This window comes from Capra hircus, chromosome 4 (assembly GCF_001704415.2).
Source record: "Capra hircus breed San Clemente chromosome 4, ASM170441v1, whole genome shotgun sequence".
Lineage (NCBI taxonomy): Eukaryota > Metazoa > Chordata > Mammalia > Artiodactyla > Bovidae > Capra > Capra hircus.
The window spans coordinates 73952495-73973613 of NC_030811.1; the positions used below are offsets into that span (position 1 = coordinate 73952495).

The following is a 21119-nucleotide window of genomic DNA, read 5'->3' on the forward strand; positions in this document are numbered from 1 at the left end:
ATAGTTTGCTGAAAATTCTTCCAGGCTTTTGTCTATGAGAGAGTTCTGAACTTTTGATTCACTGTTCAAATTGAACCTGTCTTGTGCTCAGCAAGGAAAAGGGAGTCATCTTTATCCTGGCCAGCAGTTCGCCCCAGATAGCTGAGAAGGATAGTTTCAGAATTGTTTCCTTTGAAGCTTTCCTAATAAATGGTGCAGGTAGAGCTTTAGTTATAGTTTTTTGGGTGTGCTTGGGAGATAGGAATCGGAGTGGACTTAAAAATTGCTTAACAATTCATTCTTGCTCGCTTGTATTTGTAATCCAATCTAATATATATTTTTAAAGACTAAAAGGAAAATTTTGGGGAATTCCCTGGAGGTCCAGTGGTTAAGACTTTATTGCCGAGGGCGTGGGTTCAGTCTTTGTTCAGGGAATTTGAGATCCTCCAAGATGGGTGACATGGCCAAGTTTTTTTTTTTTTTTTTTTAAAGAAGAATAAAAGGAAAACTTTTAAGTGATGAATGCATGATTTAGCTAAGTCATGAAGTACAGTTGTATCAGCCAAACCCCTAAGTCAAGGGAGCCGTCCATTGCTGGGCCCTTTCTGGTTCTCTGCTTGATGCCATCAGCAAGGCCCTTGCACGGCACTGCTGTCACCCCGTGCTCCTGTACTGAATGATGGTGAAGAAGCAGGAGGAGGGGCCTTGTCTAGCCTTTGACTGTTCTCAGGATTCCTTTGTGTGGACAGTGTTGTGTAGGACACAGGGTTTCCTCTGCTAGTAGCCATCGTGGTATGTGTTGTTTGCTCATTGCAGGGAAGTGGAGAAGAGAACTCATTTTCTCAGCATCCCTGGATGCTGAGGCAGTTGGTGAGGTCTGCTGTGTGGAGATGTGCTCCACCCTCTTGGCAGCCTGAGAGTTACCATTCTGTGAGAAGAGACTGAAAAATGTTTGGAAAGAGTGTTGCTTCCTGTAGAAATTAGGAAATTAGGATTTGAGAATGCATGGACTCAGATTTGAAATTGTGTACACCAATTTTCAAAATAAAAATTAGGATCAGAGCTAAAATTTTGTATGCTGTGTGGCAAGGCCAAAAAGAAAAAAATTAGGATATGTTTGATACTTTCAGTTGTTTTTGTATTTTTGTTTTAATATTAACTTTTATGCCCCTCTTGTTTAGTTGGCCTTTTTTTTTTTTTTTGCATAGTATTCTTATTGTAAGGGCTCCTGAGATAATGGGACTACGCTAGTAATTTCTTCAACTTTCAGTCCTATTGAGAAAAGGAACAGCTGCGCTTCTGCTGTGATTACCCTGGAAATAGTGCCTGTTGATTGTAGCTCACATGAACCGAACCTGGCTGTTCAGGAATTCAAATCTGAAACATACAGTAGTGGTACAGGTTTCTTCTCTTTACACATAATTAAATTAGTTTTAAATTTAGAATCTTTCATGTTAGCGATAATATGCAATTAAATGGTAAATAGCTTTCAATTAAGCTATCAAATGTTCCTGTGTAATAAGACTGGGAAACGGTCCTCTGGGTATTAAAAATGGAATGCATTTCTTACTCGTGAACAAAGCATGCTTTGGAGTCAGACCCAACTTCTAGCCCTGAACCAGCTACTTATGGTCCCTGAGACTTTTGTCCAGTTCAGCAGTGTAGAAATTACACCGTCTGCTCTGAGTGGTTGTAAGAAACAATAGACATCAGTGTTTCCTAAATACTTTGTGCTGTGAAATATGTCTAGTTTCTTGACAAAATGGTTTTGTGTGTCTGAAATTTGTAGCATCTTCTGTGCTCTTGGAGGTTCCCAATGTGTGTTAAGACACTGGGCTCTGAGAACCCCTTTGGTCAAGAAATCTACTCACTTTGTTCAGCTTAGCATTTCCCAGACAGAACTTCTCCTCCCTTCCTCCTTCCTCACCCCTGCTTGCTCGCCTTGTGGAAGGTCTGCAACACATGTTTCAGTTTGCTTTTGTTTCAGTGGATCATGATTTTGAAAATACAGTGCTTAGCACAGTAGCCCTAGTTTACTTGAATAGTATTCAATTTCTTTTCCTCCTTTTCATTGTTAATTTGAATGATTTAAACACTGTTGTGAACTCAGAGCCCACTTGAATTTGGTGTAGTCTTGTATGTAAGTAATAAGACATTTTTTCTTCCAGTTTTATTGAAATAGAATTGACTTAAGCACTGTGTGAGTTTAAGCAGTACAGCCTAATGGCTTGACATGTATTTATTGAGAAATGATGACCACAATAAATTTAGTTACCCATTCATTTAATAATTTGTTATGTTTTATTCCTAACTTCTTATCTTTCATTTCAGTTCTTCTTTTGCCCCAAATGTTGTTAGAGACTTTGAAAGTTCATAGAAAGTTCTTATCTAGTTAAATTCCTGCTTTAATAATTCAACACAATTTAAATAATGATAACATTTATAGTATTTCTTTAAACTACTACTCCTTGCCCTCTGACGGATGTATTGAGGGTGTGGTTTAGATGCCTCCTGTTTTGAGCATGAACTATCCTTGCTTTCTTGAGGGATTTGTAAGAATTCTGAAGATTTAAAAAATGAGAACATCTTTGCAATTAAAAAAGAAGCAGTAGATATTAAAGAATAAAATGTAGAAAAGTATTTTTTAAGAAAAAATTGAAAAAGATAGAGGAAAAAATAAAATAGAGATAAAAAGAATAAAAGAGTAATCTGATAATCCAGAGATGTTTGCTGCTAAATATCTTTACCTTTCTAGACTTTTTCTTGTGTGTTTCACCAAAGTGGTATCATATTAAGCATGCTACTTTGTACCCTGATCATCTTATTTACAATGCAGAGTGAGGTCATGTAGATGCCTATGAAGCATCCTTACCTCCCCAAGCCCACCTTAACACTGAGTGCTCTCTCTTGCTCTCCAACCTGTTTCCTGGCAGGAGCTTGAGGTTGAGGACAAGTGGTGAGAGAAGCAAGTTCTTATGGTGGGTAAATTGTCATATATCGTATACTTCCTTATTGGTATGCAGAACTATGCAGAGTACACCTCCTTTGTTTTGGTGAGTTGTGTTTCACTGACCCCAAAAGATGTGCATTTAACTTACTGGTTAGAAATGTCCAGAGTTGGAATATACATAGTATGTGCACATAGACTTTAAAACCTCCAGTTACTGTTACGGTGTGTTGGGTTGGTTCATTGCTTTTTTAAGGTAAGTTTTTAAAAAATGAAGAAGCCTAAAAGAAAGACATCTTGATGAAAGATGCTCTTGAAAAAATGTTATATTATTAAACATGCTTCAAATCCAATTTTACTATTTAGAGATTTATTTACTGGTATGAACTGATAAGGAAGAAAGAGTTTCTATTACTATTTTTCTGAAAAAAAAAAAAAAAAAAAAAAAATTTTTTTTTTTTTAACAATCACAGGTGGCTATCATCCAGTGAAAATTGGAGACCTCTTCAATGGCCGGTACCATGTTATTAGGAAGCTAGGATGGGGCCACTTCTCCACTGTCTGGCTGTGCTGGGATATGCAGTAAGTGCTCCTGGTCGTCTGTGCTGTTAATTCCTGGTCTAGTTCAACATCTTTATTTTATAACAAGCTATTAAATATTAACTTTCTTCTGCTTTTATATTGGAGACTTATTCTTTGTAATTGCACCACACTTGAGTCATATAGTAGTTCATCCATACCAGAAAAACATTTCAAATATAAAATAATAACATATAGACCTTTCAAATTAGTGGGTTTTGACTTTTTTTAAGCTATGATCCATAATATGAAATGTCTTCTTATAGTACACATACACATGTGTAGTGTGTGTGAATTGAAATAAAAGTGTCTTAAAACAATACTTGATCTTAACCATATGTGACGATGAACTCTGATATTTATCTAGTGTGCCATAATTTTATGAGGACAGAACAGAAACAAAAAGCAAAAAAGATCTACTCATGAAGCCACTGCTTAACTGTGGGCCCACAATTTGAAAAGTACTATTTTAAAGGAAAGTATTAAAAGTTTCTATTATTAGAGCTTATTAGAGTTCATTATAATGTTTAGTTTATTAGTCTAGTTTATTAGTTGTTACAGTTAACACTTCTGCTGTTAATATTTTTTAATGCATTTTTTCAAAGGGGAAAAAGATTTGTTGCAATGAAAGTTGTAAAAAGTGCCCAGCATTATACAGAGACAGCCTTGGATGAAATAAAATTGCTCAAATGTGTAAGTACTACAAATATGTGAATGATATAAGAAAGGTTAATGACAAAATTTTACAGAGGAGTTTTTCTGAATTTTACGAAATTAATTGAATTTATTATTTATAAATTCAAATACTGAATCTTTTAAAAAATTTTCTTTTATTAAAATAGTTTTGGTTGGTATAGTGGAAATGACTTTCAGTCTTAAACACTCCTGTTCTTGAATTTATTTTTCTTTCTCTAGGTTCGGGAAAGTGATCCCAGTGACCCAAATAAAGACATGGTAGTGCAGCTTATAGATGACTTCAAGATTTCAGGCATGAATGGAATACGTATCCTTTCTGACAGTTCTATTGCTTCCTAATAGCTGAATTAATATTCTAGTTTTTCTTCTCAATTTAAAAGAATGTAAATATTTCAAGCACGTATAAACTTCTGTTTGCTCTGCTGTATCACTCTCCACGTGAAACCTCTAGTGTCACCATATTATATGATTTTTTGAAAAATGAAAGCTTCTTAATTATAAAGATGAATTGTTCCTTTTGTTTTTTAAATGTGGCAGCCTTACTTCTAGTTTTGGAGAAGAAATATGTCTTACAAGTGGAGCAAGGGCATCTCATGGCCTCTTTTTTTCTTTGGAGAATATAATTTGTAACTGTGCTCCTGGTCAGTTGTTTGCATGCTTAGTAGTTTTGGAGGTGAGGCTCAGCAGGGTGAATGGGTATGGAAGGAGTTATTTTCCCCTTCTGCCCAGGGCATTACTAAAGGATAGCCCAGGAGTGGCAGTGACAGCAGAGTAACCTGTAGCTTAGTGTTGTTGGCACAAGTGGAGAGAAGAAATAATGTCTTTAGTTTCCAAAATGCTGTTTCCATATTTTAGTATCGGATCTTCTGAGTTAGCTCTTTGTGTGATTGACCTAGGCAATGCCTTCATTTCCCGAGGTTCAGGAATACTGGACTGTGTATTCATAGTCCTTTGAGGGGTGAGTGCCAGGAGTGTGTCAAGAGCCAGGGTCTTTTCCTCCTTCCTGACCTTTTATTCTTTCCTTTATCATCTTTGGAACAGATCCAACATTTTGATGTTTGGCCTGTTCAAGCTTTAGAAACCTGAGGGCAAACCCTCTCCCAGCTTTCACCCTAGAATGACATCCTGTTTGTGCATCTGCTAAGTCCTGATTCCTCCGGGAAGCACTCCCCTCACACGTGATTTGAGGAGGTTTTTATATTTCTTCTATGGATTCGATCCGAGGACATTGGCAAATTCTGGTGACTGCTGATGTTGCCTCTTCCTTTGCCTTAAGAGCCTTTCTGTTAACTACAGGGTGCATTTTCCCTCTTGGTAGATGGAAAGATGGAACTGGTCCTCTGTCCTGCTCTCCAAGTGAGCCTGTTTGTGGTAGGCACGGCAGCCCTTCCTCTTGCATCACATTTGGAATGTTGTTTAAACAGCTGATAGAGAATTTCTTTGGAGGAAACACCTAATTTGTAGGTCAATGGAGTTGATATTTGATGTCTACACTCCAGTGGCTATCAATGCTTTGAGAATACTCTGGTGACAATCTAGAAACCTTGGGCTGTGGCTCTATGTTTGCCATCAAGTTTAGACCTTGGTTTCCATGTTTTTTAAATGAGTTTGGGAAATAGTAAGGCACTTCTCACTTTAGATCATCTATACATAAGTCTGTAGCTCATTTGTTTTCCAGTATTGTGGAAATATTTTTCTTATTTTTATCAAAGATATTAAAAGCAATAATTACTATGATGATGTGGTATTAATAGATCTAGATATTACATAAAATATTAAATGACCTTTTTATAGTCCATATATAGGCCCTAAAGGGTTTCAGAGCCATTCATTTCTGTATAAATGACATGTTTATATGAGAGACTTTGATGGGGCATAGTTCTGGAGGGCCAGGGGTTAACTAGAATTTCTGTTTTTTAAAGAAATGACAACAGATTCCTGAGATTTCATTATTATAGGTTGTTCTTATGACCATGCCATGTCCTAAATTGTGATATACATTCTTAAAAACTTAAATAATTAAAAATTTGATCTAGTGACCCAGTGAAAGATATTATTGAAGGAAAAGGTTACTGTGTTTGGTAAATTTCTGTTTTATAAAATGTTTTATGTGATGATTGGATAGAAATTTAGGTAGGCAGGCAGGACACTTAAGAGGGGCGAGTTCTCTTGTTCTTTCCCTCATGGGTTTCTGTGAGGTTTCAGTCTTGCTCATTTTCGTTAAGGCTTATTGTCAGGAGGAGTGTGCTGGACGGAGTGAGCCCACAGGTAAGTATTTTGTCGAGTCATGACTCTGCCACCTTTACCCTGTGTCAGGCAGGAAGGGTTCTTTAAACTCCCTGAGGTTTACTTGCCTCATTCCTCCCATTGTTATGGGTACACGTTAAATCCTATATGGTACATAGTAAGTATACTTAGTAAATGTTAGATTTTTCTGTTTAGGTGAGAAACAGTAAGCAGCCATTTTTTCTTTTAAATTATTTATCTTGGCTGCGCTCGGTCTTCATTGTGATATGCGGGCTCTGTAGTTGTGGTGCACAGGCTTAGTTGCGGCATGAGGGATCTTAGTTCCTGGACCACGGAGCGAGCTTGCGCCCCCTGAATTGGGAGCATGGAGTCTTATCCACTGGACCACCAGGCAAGTGCCACACTTTTGTTATTATTGATAATATTGATGTTACACTTTATAAAGAACTAATTATTTTGCCAGGTGCCACAGTGATTCTGCTTTTAGTAATTGTGTCACTCCAGGAAATGTATCCAGAAATGATCCTTAACCCTATCCCAGATGTCTGCATGGTCTTTGAAGTGCTTGGCCACCATCTCCTCAAGTGGATCATAAAATCCAACTACCAGGGCCTCCCAGTACGTTGTGTGAAGAGCATCATTAGACAGGTGAGACTTATGACTTCAGGTCCCATCCTATATACCTAACTGGCCAGCCTTTCAACACAAATTACTGTTTGTTTGTTAAAAATATTTATTTATTTCGCTGTGTTGGGTTTTAGTTGCGGCACCCAGGCTTAGATAACCCCAAGGCATGTGGGGTCTTAGTTCCCCAACCAGGCATTCAGCTGGCAGTTACTGCATTGGAAGGCAGATTCTTAACCTCTGGACTAGTAGGGAAGTCCCAAATTACTGTTTTGTTTTAAATAAAAATAAAAAATATGTACACAGACACATATCTCCCATTTTAAAGATACATATATTATAGCGCTTAACACTGTGAACTTGTTAAATCATTTTTATATTGATATTTACTTAATGATAAGCTATTCTGTCTTATAAAGAGAGTAATATGTAAATGTCAAACACACGTTTCTTTTGGCATCTGAATCTTTTTTCACGTAAATGATGCTGTAAAATAAGAAATCGTTTTATCCAATATCATTTACAAAATGTTCCACTTAGAAGATAACACAGATAGCACTCTATGCCAGCCCTTCAAGATGCCGAAGGGAAAGAAGGCCAAGGGGAAGAAGGTGGCCCCGGCTCCGGCCCCGGCCGTGGTGAAGAAGCAGGAGGCTAAGAAGGTGGTCAATCCCCTGTTCGAGAAGAGGCCCAAGAATTTTGGCATTGGACAGGACATCCAACCCAAGAGCGACCTCACCCGCTTTGTCAAATGGCCCCGCTATATCCGGCTGCAGCGGCAAAGGGCTATTCTCTACAAGCGGCTGAAAGTGCCTCCTGCAATTAACCAATTCACCCAGGCCTTGGACCGATACACAGCTACTCAGCTGCTTAAGCTGGCCCACAAGTACAGACCAGAGACAAAGCGAGAGAAGAAGCAGAGACTGCTGGCCCGAGCTGAGAAGAAGGCTGCCGGCAAAGGTGATGTCCCCACCAAGAGGCCACCTATCCTTCGAGCAGGGGTCAACACTGTCACCACCCTGGTGGAGAACAAGAAGGCCCAGCTGGTGGTGATCCTCATGATGTGGATCCCATCGAGCTCGTGGTCTTCTTGCCCTCCCTGTGCCGCAAGATGGGGGTTCCCTACGGCATCATCAAGGACAAGGCCTGGCAGGGCCGCCTGGTCCACAGGAAGACGTGCACCACCGTAGCCTTCACACAAGTCAACTCGAAGGACAAGAGTGCCCTGGCTAAAGCTGGTGGAAGCCATCAGGACCAATTACGACGACAGATACGATGAGATCCGTCGTCACTGGGGAGGCAGTGTTCTGGGGCCGAAGTCAGTGGCTCGCATCGCCAAGCTGGAAAAGGCAAAGGCCAAAGAACTGGCCACCAGGCTGGGCTGAGTGTACACTACTGAGTTTTCTGTACATAAAAGTAATAAAAAAGATTCTTAAAAAAAAAACAAAACAGATAAACATGTAATGTGTTGTTTTTATTTGCTGTTTCTTAGTATTTGGATGAAGGGTAAATGAAAGATAATTTAAGGAATGTTTAAGTTATATAAGGAATATTTGTACTTTTGTCTTGACAAAAGAAAAAGACCCTTCAGTTAGGGTCTGTTTGGGTGATGATACTTAAGCAAATGTTTATAGAATGGACGTATCCACATATGAAAGATCTCCTTCTGATTAGAAATGTTTCCCAGATTCAGTTTTCTGCATGGAACATACCAGTCTTTGACTCATTGTCCTTAGAGCCTAAGGTAGGAAAGTTGTAGATATGTCTTATTCTGGATTACCTATTCTGATATAATGGATAGTATCTGTGGATATTTCTGCAGTGTAAGTAATATCAAAGAGGTTGCTTGGTTTGCTTGAGAAGAGGACTAGGTGGTTTGGTTCTCTTTTTTTGGTCCCAAGGCCTAAAACTTGAGCTAGATCTGCCTGAAGATTCTATGCCTGAAATATAGACCTTAATCCAGAATTCTTAAATGAGAAAAGAATCAGGGAATGATTCACAGTTAAGAAATTGTGAATTTTAAGATGTGAGTGTCTGAAGAAGAAGCTTCCTGACAGTTGTAGAGGTATTTGCATGTTGGCATATGTGTGTAGGGTTTTAAATTTTTTTAAAAATTTGAAGCTGAATTTGTTTTGTTAAAAGTACCCTAGATATTGCTTTTGAAATTGTGTATAGGTCACTCTGTTTAGCCATTATGTTGTTCATCTCTTTATTTACCTTTGTTTTTTTCGTACTGCAAATTGGCAGCTTATCTTCTAACACTGTAGATGGTACTTGAGGGGCTATACTGGCTTACCCACGGAGGACTGCACTCCCACACTGTGGAGTGCATGCACGTGTGCCTAGAATGGGTCCATGGGTAGCTTTTATTTAATATATCTGTTCCCTTGTAGGTTTTAGATAGTAGCATTTTAACTCATTATTTTAACATGCCTAACATCTCAAGTGAAAATAACTTTCCTTTGATTTAGACGACGATTCATGTTAAGGGAAAATGTTAACTGGAGTTTTTTGATCCCCAAATGTCCCTTTGGTATATATAACTATTAGTGTCAAATCTAAACTTAAAAAAAAAAAATCTAGTTAAAATTTTGAAAAAATTTGTTATCTAATATAAATTTTCTGCTTTATCTCTGATAAATCCTGGAAATCTTGAAAGATTTACATATTTTTTTATTTTGATGGAAGGAAAATGCCCATTTATTTTTCTTATAGTTAAATTTAAAATTGAGAAAAAAATGCACATCAAGAAATAACTTATTATTTATGACAATTCTTATTTCTAAATATGAAATTAAGAAAGCATGTGTGTATAGTTTTTTTAATTGGAGTATAATTGCTTTACAATGTTGCATTAGTTCCTGCTGTGCAATAGCCTGAATCAGCTATATATATACATATATCTCATCGCAGCTGAGCCTCTCCCCCCCCAGCCCCCATCCTGCCCCTCTAGTCATTACAGTGCACCAAACGGAGCTCCCTGCGCTGTACGGCAGCTTCCCACCAGCTATCTTGCACGCATGGTGTATAATGTCAGTGCTACTCTCTCAGTTCCTCCCCCCATTCTTCCCCCACAGTGTGCACAAGTCCATTCTCTACATCTCTATTCTCCCCTGCAAATAAGTTCATCAGTACCATTTTTATAGATTCCGTATATGTGCATTAATACACAATATTTGTCTTCCTCTTTCTGACTTATTTCACTCTGTATAACAGACTCTAGGTCCATCCACATCACTACAAATGACTCAGTTATCTTCCTTTTTATTGCTGAATATGTACATCTTCATCCGTTCATCTGTCGATGGGTATCTAGGTTGTGTCCATGTCCTGGCTATTATAAATAGTGCTGCTATGAACATTGGGGTACAGGTTTTACGTATTTTAACAAAGTGCGTAATTTCAGAAATAATGTTGCCTTAGGTGTCACAACTTAAGCTTGGCAGTGTTGGGAGAAGATGAATTAGCAGAGGAACTGTCAATATTTATTTTGTATTCCAGAATGGAAAACCAAAATCTTGCCATTCTTAGCTAATAAAAGTGTCTCTAAATCTAAATAAGTTGTTCTTGAAGTGTATTGAAACTTTAATGCATACTTACTGAACAAATGATTTAATGAATGTAATCCTCACTTTAATTTATGTATACTGCTCCTTAGAGAGTAAGAACTCATGTAGTATTTTATTGGTCTAGAATAATTTCAAGATGGAATTTTGATTTTATGTGGTCTGCACTTAGTTCTTGTAGGCCTTTTTAACAGAAGCTTTGTTTTGCTTTAATTTGATCCCATCTTTATAATTTTCTTCAAGAAAAATACCATGAAATCTGGATTTTTTTCCCCCCTCTAAACTTACAGCTCTCAAAGTAGTATATTGTTATATATCCCAGGCAATAATCTCTCTGCCTGAATTTGCTTTCATTCCCTTTGAGTCATCCTCTGGGTTCAGGACTTTTGATTCCTGGGTAATACCAGGAATATCCTTTCTTAATAGACCCACTCAGCTCTGTCACTCCCCAGGATACAGCAGAGTGGGCCAGCTTTCTGACATTCTTTCACTGTGCGGCCTCCTTCACCTCTGAAGTCCAGTGTGGCTGACAGTGCTTCACTCCTCGCTGTTGCACGCAGCCCTCTCCGCTGGTCATCTAGCCACTGATCCCTTCTGGCCATGTATGTTTCTCGTGGTATTCTTTTTGTTTCCAGCACCACCTTTCTTAGTGGTCCGTATCACCTCACCGTTTTACTTCGGTTTATTCTGTTGACAGTTATTTTCCTCAGTAAAACTTCACTTTAATAATTCATATCCTTATGTAGAAACCTTTAGTGGCATTCTGTTGCATGTTCTGGAAGATCAATATTGTTGGGTTTCATGAAGCAATGTATAGAGTGATGTAGAACTTGGGTGTTGGTGTCAGATATAATTCTGTATGTCCTCAGGTTTCCGAATCCATGGATTCCACCAACCATGGATTGTAAATATTCAGGGAAAAAATTCAAGAATGTTCCAAAAAACAAATTTGAATTTGCTGTGCAAACAACTGTTATGTAACATTTACATTTTATTTACAATTATTTCTGTAGTATTTACATTGTGTAAAATACTGTAAGTAATCTAGAGATGATGTAAAGTATGTGGGAGGATGTGTGTAGATTACATGCGAATACTGCTGCCCTTTCATTATAAGGGACTTGAGCGTCTGGGGCTCTTGGTATCCTCAGGGGAGGATGGATGTCCTGGAATCAAACCCCTGTAAATTCTAAGGGACAACTGTATATGCTACTCCAGCTAAAGAACTTTAGCCAAGTTACATAATCTTTTTAAGCCATAGTTTCATTATGAATAAAATGAGAATAATAATCGTACCTTTATTATTATTGTTAAGGTGTAAAGGGATATTGCTATTAATTATGAATATTTGGTCAGTGCTTACTATGTGCAAAGCATAATTTTAAGTACTTTGTAAATTTTAATGTATTGAATCCTCACAATAAGCCTGTGATACAGGTTTTTTGTGTGCTTTTTCTTTTCTTTTTTTTTTTTTTAAGGAAGGGGAACCTGCGGTTCAGTAATTTAGCCCCAGTCAAGAAACAGCCAGTGTTTGTGGTGGAGCAGGAATTCAAACCCAGGTAGTCTGGGTTTGGAGTGTATGTGTTTACCATTTTTCCAAGCAACAAATAATATCTTTGGACTTGTACACAGCTCATGTCCAGTAAAAGTTAAACCATGGCTCTTCTTATTAACCTGTTTAAGGCCTTCTACCATCTGATGAAACTCCATGTTTCCCTTCCAAACCCTGAGTCAGCTCTTATCCCTTGGCAGGTAAATCTTTCCTTATTGGTTAATTAATCATCTTTTAAACAGAGCAGATCTGTTAGTCCTTCAGGTACAGTTTCCTTTCTAGAATCACCCAAATTAGGGTTTTCTTATGAATATTCAGAGCTGTCCCAAGCATTTATAAACTCACGCTGCTTTACCAGGATTTTTGTACATGATTTTTTTTTACTACTTTTCTCTAGGTTATTTAGAGAAAATGCTTACTTTCCCATTTTTTTTAAGCACCACATCTTTGATTCATTTCTTTTGTCCTAGTCTGTAGAAAATAACCATTCTTTCTTTTCTACCATGTTTATACAGACGCAACTGAAATTCCACTTCTATGACAAGGCTTCCCATACTCATCCATTAAGAGGGGTATTTCTTCCCTCCCCAGGGAAGGATGGCCGCAGCCTGCACTTGGTTCTTTCTTAATGATTGCAGAGCCTTATAATGTAAGCTAATGTTTCTCACCCTTGGCACTGTTGGCATTTTGGACTGGATAGTCCTGGGGCTTCCCAGGTGGCTCAGACGGTAAGAGTCTACCTGCAATACAGGAGACCTGAGTTTGATCCCTGGGTCAAGAAGATTCCCTGGAGAAGGGACTGGCAACCCGTTCCAGTATTCTTGCCTGGAGAATTCCAAGGACGTTGGAGCCTGGCCGACTGCAGTCCATGGGGTCACAAAGAGTCGGGCATTACTGAGCAACACACTTTCACAGTCCTTTTTTGTAGGCGCGTGTCCTGTGCATTGTAGGTTGTTTAGACATATATGTGGCCTCAGCGCATTAGATATCTGTGTCAGCCAGCACCACCCCAACCGTAACAATTAAAGAATGTCTCTGAGCTTTGTGAAATACCCTCAAGGAGGCAAACTTTCCTTTCGCTGAGAATCATTGCAATAGTGGGAAGTGTGACAAGTACAGTTAAGTTTTGGCAACAGATTTAATTTCAAACTCTGACCCTGACAATTTGCTATGTTGTGGCCCTGATCAAATTAGTTAGCTTCGGTAGGCCTGTGTCCTCATTAGTCACATCAGGATGATAATACATAACTTGTGGCTTTCTTGTGGAGAGGAGTTTGGAGGGATTGCTGGTAAAGCTTCCGGCATAGTGACGAGCACAGGGTGGCTGCTCTGTCTGCCCAGCTGCATTGTGAGCACCCTGAGTCCCTGACCGCGTGTTATGGGTTCTGCATCTCTTTGTAGCTTCCTTCATGTTGTAGGCAGTCAGGAATGAGAGGTTATCTTTCCTTAAATGAAGTAAGAAATGTATGTTCCTCTTACTGTACAAAGTGGTTGACCTTTCTGTGATCTGACGGGCTTGTAGATAAACGTTCCCACTTAGTTTTGAAATGTCCCAGCATAATTGAATCACTTGCTTTTTCCAGGGTTTCCCATACACTATTATCAATCCTTTGATCATTTTTTAGCTGTCCTCATTTAGTCCTGGTGACCTTGTGCAGGGTCAGGAGGGGCCATCCTCTGGTGGTGATGGTGAGAACACCCCCTTGCCTCCACCCAGGCTGATTCTCTGACCTCAGGCAGGGTCTATTCACCCCCACCCCCAGCTTTCATTTCTTTTTCTTTTAGAATCAGCTTTATTGAAGTCAATTTTATGTTTAGCTTTTATTTCTAAAGCTGAAAGAAGAAATGGTGCTGTGATGGCAGTATTTGTTATTTGTGGTGCATTCAAGATATACCACAGATGATGGGGTTCTAAATACTGTTGCTGTTCTTTAAACACAGCTTTTACTTTCCTATGTAATTGGAAAGGTAGCTGATACTTTACTTTTTAAAACTTTATGGTTTAATTTCATTGCCCTTTCCAGAAACCTTTTGAAGAAGTGGCGGCTTACCATTAAATGAGGCTTGGTAAGGGCAGGGTGACTTTGCCATGATACGCAGGTACAGCGTGTAGCCTGGGATTTTTGAATCATTATTCTTTCTGTTATCATGATTATCACAAACATGCATTATGCTCTTGCGGGCACTCCCTGTTTTAAGTGCTGTCTTTGTGTTATGCTGTCTAGTCCTCACCACAGCCTTAGGAGGCTAGGGGTATTCTTACCTCCACCCTGAAGGAGGTATTAAAAGCTTTTCCAGGTTCCACAGTTATTGTGGAAATCAAGGCTGGAATCCGGATGGTGTGATCCAGAGTCCATGCTCTTGACTCTGGGCTAGTGTTGTTATGGAATGTCTGTCTACACAGGAAGATTGGAAGAATTTTGCATTATAGCATGTCTTGTGAAAAGTGTGTATTCATGTTTCTGGAGATGGTTTACTTTTACATTAATAGTGGAAGTAGCAATTAGATCATTTTAAGGTACATTACTTAATTGGTGATATGTACTGCAGTATGTAAGCTAAGGGACTTTCCAAACACCTTGCTTTTTCAAACCCACCTTCTCGGGGGCGGCTGACTTTGCAGACAAAACCGAGAATCAGGTCCTTACCCAGCAGGCTGTTATCATGAATTTGTCAACACTTATTACTTATTTACCATTTATATGATCTCACTGGTCCTAGTTATCAATGAATTAATTATGATCAAGCCAATATTGTTCAATTTTTAGAATAGAAAATTGGTTGGTAAGCATTTTTATGCTCTTGGATTTGCCCATGTAGTGGTACATATGATTCTCTACTAACTTGAATTCTCCTCCTCAGAGTGCTGGGTATGCAACTCAGAAATTCAGGGAAGCTGCTCCCTTCAAGGGAATCAAGCCCCTTCCCCAGCTCATTCCTCTGCACTGCTGCAGTGCTAGGCAGTGTTTTACCTTTTGTCCTGACTGTATTCAGAAGTGAAGTACAGCTGCTTAACTTTCTCATTAATTTTCGCTGGTCAGAGTTGGAAAGAACAAGGAGCAGGGAGATTTAAGGACAGAGCGGACGAGGCAAGTGTCCATGGCCCTTGTCCTCGGTGATTGTGGCAGGTGTTTCCCACACTTCTCAATCAAGCATGTGCTTGTCGGAGCAGCTTGTAGCATTTACCTCCTGTCTGTCCTCTGTCCTTGTGAGGAAGAGAGATCCTCTGGGAGCTTTAGCTTTCCCAGGAGCGAAGCCTCTGACTTGAGGAGCGCTCTCTGCTGTTACCCTCCGTGTCCACAGGGACCAGTGTCCCCATGTGGTGCTGTTGCCCTGGGCGCTCCCCTGCACGGCCAGCCCCTCTGCTGCTGGCCGGGTCTCCCTGGTGCTGGTTACGAGGCCTTGCCCGTGTCATCAGAGGTCGCCCCCTCTCCTTGCCCTGCGTCCTTTGTTCTGGTGTGGCAGAAGAAAGGCGCCCATATTGTGACCAGAGTCAGAAGAGAATGTGCAAAATTGCTCTAGTTCCGTTTCTCTGTGCAGTTTAGAATTTAGGGGGAAGCTTTCTGTGGGTGGTGAGCAGGCCCTGGGAGAAACCTTCAGGTGAAACATCCATGTTATTCCCAACTTACTCTTCCCTTTCTGTATGTGACAGGACCAATGTCTAGCACACCGAGGTGGAAAGGGAGTTAGTTTATGTTGTTAACACCAGTAACAAATGGTCTTTTGCATGGTTCATAGGTGCCTAGACAGGAATATTAGAGACTGTCCTACCCAAGTGCCTTATTTTACGGCTGAATTTGAGGTCAGGGGAGGGAGGAGACTTAATTCGAGCCACAGCTAGTCAGTTCCTGAACCAGAACTGAAATCTCCTGGCTTCCAGCCCAGAGCTCTGCCTGCTGGTCTGCACTACCACTGCCTCACATGCAGAGAACCGGCCCCTGCCCGTGGGGGTGAGCCGCCTCCCTGGAGTGGGATGCAACCTGTTCCTGGCTGTCTGTGATTACTTGACCTGGGGGCTCATGATGGAGCAGATGGCAGCGAAGATCTCTGCTGCCTCCTGCTGATGAGGCCAACTATGTTTTTTGGGCAAGAGATATACACGTTCTGTGGTAAGACAAGTGAGATCTAACCTTGAGCATGAAATTTGATTCGTTGATTGTTTTTTTTATTGTCATAATATTTGGCATAAATTTTTGTAAGATTGCCTATCATTTTTTGATTCTAGATTCTGGGATGCTTTAACTTCACTGGCTGAGAACAAAGATGCTATTTTTGAAAATAAAATCATTCTTATAGCTATATATTTAAAAAATATATTAGTATTCATTAAAAGAGTCATCAGGTAGATCCAGTTCATATTATAGATGGGAGAAATGAGACCCAGAGAAATTTAATAAGTGACTTAGCAAAGTTACGTTGATTAAGTCAGTATCAATACAAGTCTTCTGACTTAGTTCATTTTACCATTTAGTTTGAGCTTCTTGTGAGCTAGACATTGTACTGTGAGTTTTTCATACACTATTTCTAATTCTTTTCACATTTCCATCTAATGGATAACGTTCCCCCTTTTATAGATAAGAAAAGGGAAGGTCAGGCAGCTTAAGTACCTTGCCTTGTGAATGAGTGATTGAGAAGTAATGCAGGAGTGGCCTGAGTCCCAAGATCATGATTTAATAGTGTTCCATGCTGTCTCTTAGCTGTTTTCTTCAAGATTTGCTTTATCTTATTTAGTTTATCCCTGAAAGCAATAGTCTTTTCCTTGTGTTCAAGTCTTCTCTTTGTGTTTGTTGTTAGAAATAAGCAATATTTCTTGAGGAAGGTTAGCTGTGTTGAGTGCAGTTGTTGTTCAGTTGACCAGTCATGTCCAACTCTGACCCCATGGACTGCAGCACACCAGGCCTCCCGTCCCTCACCTCACGGAGTCTGCCCAAGTTCATGTTCATTGCACCGGTGATGCTGTCCAACCATCTCATCCTCTGATGCCTTCAGCTCCTTCTGCCCTCAATCTTTCCCTGAATCAGGGACTTTTCCAATGAATCGGCTGTTCGCATCAGATGACCAAAATACTGGAACTTTAGCTTCAGCATCAGTCCTTCCAGTGAATATTCAGGGTTGATCTCCCTTAAGATTGACTGGTTTGATCTCCTTCCTGTCCAAGGGACTCTCATGAGTCTTCCCCAGCACCACAGTTCAAAGGTATATGTTCTTTGGTATCCTGCCTTCTTTACAGTCCAGCTCTCACGACAGTACGTGACCACTGGCCAAGACCATAGCCTTGGCTATACGGACTTTTGTTGGCAGAGTAATGTCTCTGCTTTTCAACACACTGTCTAGGTTTGTCATTTCTTTCCTGCCCAGAAGCAATCGTCTTCTGATTTCATGGCTGCAGTCACCATCCGCAGTGATTTTGGAGCCCAGGAAGAGGAAATCTGTCACTACTTCCACCATTTCCTTTCTATTTGCTGTGCAGTAATGGGAGTGGATGCCATGATCTTAATTTTTTAAATATTTAGTCTTAAGGTGGCTCTTTCACTCTCCTCCTTCACCCTCATCGCGAGGCTCTTTAGTTCCTCTTCACTTTCTGCCATTTAGAATGGTATCATCTGCATATCTGAGGTTGCTGATGTTTCTCCCTCCTATCTTCATTCCCGCTTGTAACTCATCCAACCCAGCATTTCTCATGATGTGCTTAGCATATAGGTTAAACAAACAAGGTGACAGCAGACAGCCCTGTCGTACTCCTTTCTGAATCCTAAACCAATCGGTTGTTCCATAAAGGGTTCTAACTGTTGCTTTTTGGCCTGCATACAGGTTTCTCAGGAGCCAGTAAGATGGTCTGGTATTCCCATCTCTCTAAGAACTTTCCACAGTTTGTTGTACTTTAGTGTAGTTGATGAAACAGAGATAGATGTTTTTCTGAAATTCCCTTGCTTTCTCTCTAATCCAGTGAATGTTGGCAATTTGATGTCTAGTTCCTCTTCCTTTTCTAAACACAGCTTGGACACCTGGGAGTTCTTGGTCTGCATAATGCTGAAGCCTAGCATGCAAGATTTTAAGCCTGATTTTACTAGCATGGGAGATAACTGCAGTTGTGTGCTGGTTAGCACATTCTTTGGTATTGCCCTTCTTGGGAACTGGGGTGAGGATTGACCTTTTCCAGTCCGGTGGCCACTGCTGGGTCTTCCAGATTTGCTGACATAATGAATGCAGAACACTGACGGCATCCTCTGTTGAAGTGAAGTCACTCAGTCGTGTCCAACTCTTTGCGACCCCATGCACTGTATGTAGCCTACCAGGCTCCTCCATCCATGGGATTTTCCAGGCGAGAGTAGTGGAGTGGGTTGCCATTTCCTTCTCCAGGGAGTCTCCTGCATTGTAGGCAGATACTTAACCATATGAGCCATCAGGGAAGTTCTGTCCTCTGGGGATCTGGATAGTTCTGCTGGAATTTCATCACATTCACTAGCTTTATTAACAGCAGTGCTTCTCAAGGCCCACCTGACTTCACGCTCCAGAATGTCTAGCTCTGGGTGACTCACCACACCATTGTAGTAATCCAGTTCATTAAGATCTTTTTTATACAGTTCTTTTATGTATTTTTTTTCCATCTCTTCTCAATCTCTTCAGTGTCTGCTAGGTCTCTACCATTTTTACCCTTTATTGTGCCCGTCTTTCCGCAGAATGCTTCCTTGATGTTTCCAATTTTCCTGATGAGATCTCTGGTCTTACTTCTTTTGTTGTTTTCTTTCATTGTTAAACACTGTTCATTGAAGAAGGCCTTCTTGTCTCTTCTAGCTGTTCTTTGAAACTCTGCTTTTAATTGGATATACCTTTCCCTCTTTCATTTTTCACTTCTCTTTGTTCTTCTGCTGTTTGTAAAGCCTCCTCAAATAACTGCTTTGCCGTCTTGCTTTTCTTTTTCTTTGGGATGGTTTTGTTCACCGCCTCCCGTACAATACTACGGACCTCTGTCCATAGTTCTTCAGACACTCTGTCATATAGATCTAATCCCTTGAATATACTTGTTACCTCTACTGCAAATTCATACAGGATTTGATTTAAGTCATACCTGCTGGCCTAATGTATTTCTCAGTTTTCTTTAGTTTAAACCTGAACTTTGCTATCATGATCTAAGCCACAGTCAGCTCCTGGGCTTGTTTTTGCTGACTACATACAGCTTCTCCATCTTCGACTACGAAGAATGGAATCGGTTTGATTTCAGTATTGACCATTTGGTGATGTCTACATGTAAAGTTGTCTCTTGTGTTGTTGAAACAGAGTGTTTGCTATGACTAATGCAGAATTCAGTTAGCCTTTGTTTGCCCCGCTTTATTTTTTGTTCTCTAAGGCCAAATTTGCCTATTACTCCAGGTATATCTTGACTTCCTACTTTTGCATTCCAATCCCCATTGATGCATAGAATATCTCTTTTAGGTGTTAGTTCTAGGAGGTCTTCTAGGTCTTCATGGAACTGATCAATTTCAGTTTCTTCAGCATCGGTGGAATGGGCATAGACTTGAATTACTGTGAGGTTGAATGGCTTGCCTTGGAAACGAACCAAGATCATTCTATCATTTTTGAGGTTGCACCCAAGTCCTGCATTTCAGACTCATTTGTTGATTATGAGGGTTACTCTGTTTCTTCTGTGGGGTTCTTGTCCACAGTAGTAAATATAATGGTCATCTGAATTAAATTCGTCCATTCCCGTCCATTTTAGTTTGCTGATTCCTAGGATGTCATTGTTTATTCTTACCATCCCCTGCTTGATCACTCACAACTCACCTTGATTCATGGACCTAACATTCCAGGTTGCTATGCAGTACTGTTCTTTGCAGCACCGGATTTTACTTTTTTGACAACCAGACACATCCACAGCTGAGCGTTGTGTCCACTTTAGCCCAGCCACTTTATTCATTCTATTAGTACTTCTCCTCCACTCTTCCCCAGTCGCATATGGGACACCTTAGACCTGGGGGACTCATCTTTTTGTGCTGTATCTTTTTGACCTTTTTAAATAGTTCGTGAAGGTTCTCATGGCAGGTATAACTGGGGTGGTTTGCCAATCCCTCCTCCAGTGGATCACATTTTGTCAGAACTCTCTGCTATGATGTGTCTGTCTTGGGTGGCCCTGCATGGCATAGCTCAGAGCTTCATTGAGTTATGCAAGCCCCTTCGCCACGACAAGGCAGTGATCCATGAAAGGGATTAAATATCTGAAACCTTAAATTCTTACTGAGAACACTTTGCTTGTCTCAAGTGTCTCATTTTCATTGAAATTCATTTTAACACATCTGGATACTGGATCATATTAACTCTTACCTAAGCAGCTTCACACAGTGAAACAACCTAAGAACTACGAAAGAACTAAGGTGGAAAGTTAGGAACAACTTGTTCATGAGATGGTAGTGAAAGATATTTTTGGAAAGATGCTGACATTTTAACTTTGAGTTAATATTTGATGATTGAAGTGAAATTTTAGTTGAAATAATTAAAAATAGTTTAAACTTTCTAAAAGTCTCATTCCTTTTACTTCCACAGACTGGAAGTCATCAGTGTACTTGTCCATTAATTTCTTGTACTTCTCAGAATTTCTCTTACTACTCATATATAAGAACTCCATGTGATACTTCAGTTTGCACAAAGAAGATGCATGAATACCAGTGAATATATACAGGCTCATTGAATTGTGTTCCCTTCAGAATTATAACCTTATTCTCTATGGAAACATATAATGCTATGTTTTGTACTGTTGGTCTTTTGGCATTTTAAACATAATTTAAACATATTCTAGTTGAAGTATTATCTAAAACATTAAATATTAATTTTTTAAGGTAAAGTCAAAGCCTCGTGGAGATGGGGAACTTTGTTTATTGCTGTGTATCAAACATCTATAAGCATATGCAGCCTGTTATAGGAGCTCAACTGATGC

At 39.8% G+C, this 21119-nt stretch overlaps 1 protein-coding gene and 1 pseudogene across 10 annotated transcripts in view; both read left to right on the forward strand.

The window, feature by feature from the left end:
• The window catches only part of SRPK2 (SRSF protein kinase 2), a 243859-nt gene that overhangs the window by 191030 nt on the left and 31710 nt on the right, over window positions 1-21119 (forward strand). For all 9 annotated transcript variants that reach the window (XM_018047250.1, XM_018047252.1, XM_018047253.1 and 6 more), the window contains 4 exons: window positions 3400-3508; window positions 4111-4198; window positions 4421-4508; window positions 6990-7096. In XM_018047250.1, the coding sequence (XP_017902739.1) occupies window positions 3400-3508; window positions 4111-4198; window positions 4421-4508; window positions 6990-7096 (392 nt within the window). The remainder of the gene's footprint in view (window positions 1-3399; window positions 3509-4110; window positions 4199-4420; window positions 4509-6989; window positions 7097-21119) is intronic.
• On the forward strand, window positions 7525-8611 carry LOC102168969 (annotated as a pseudogene). Its single transcript, XR_001295594.2, has one exon. The product of XR_001295594.2 is annotated as a 60S ribosomal protein L7a pseudogene (transcript).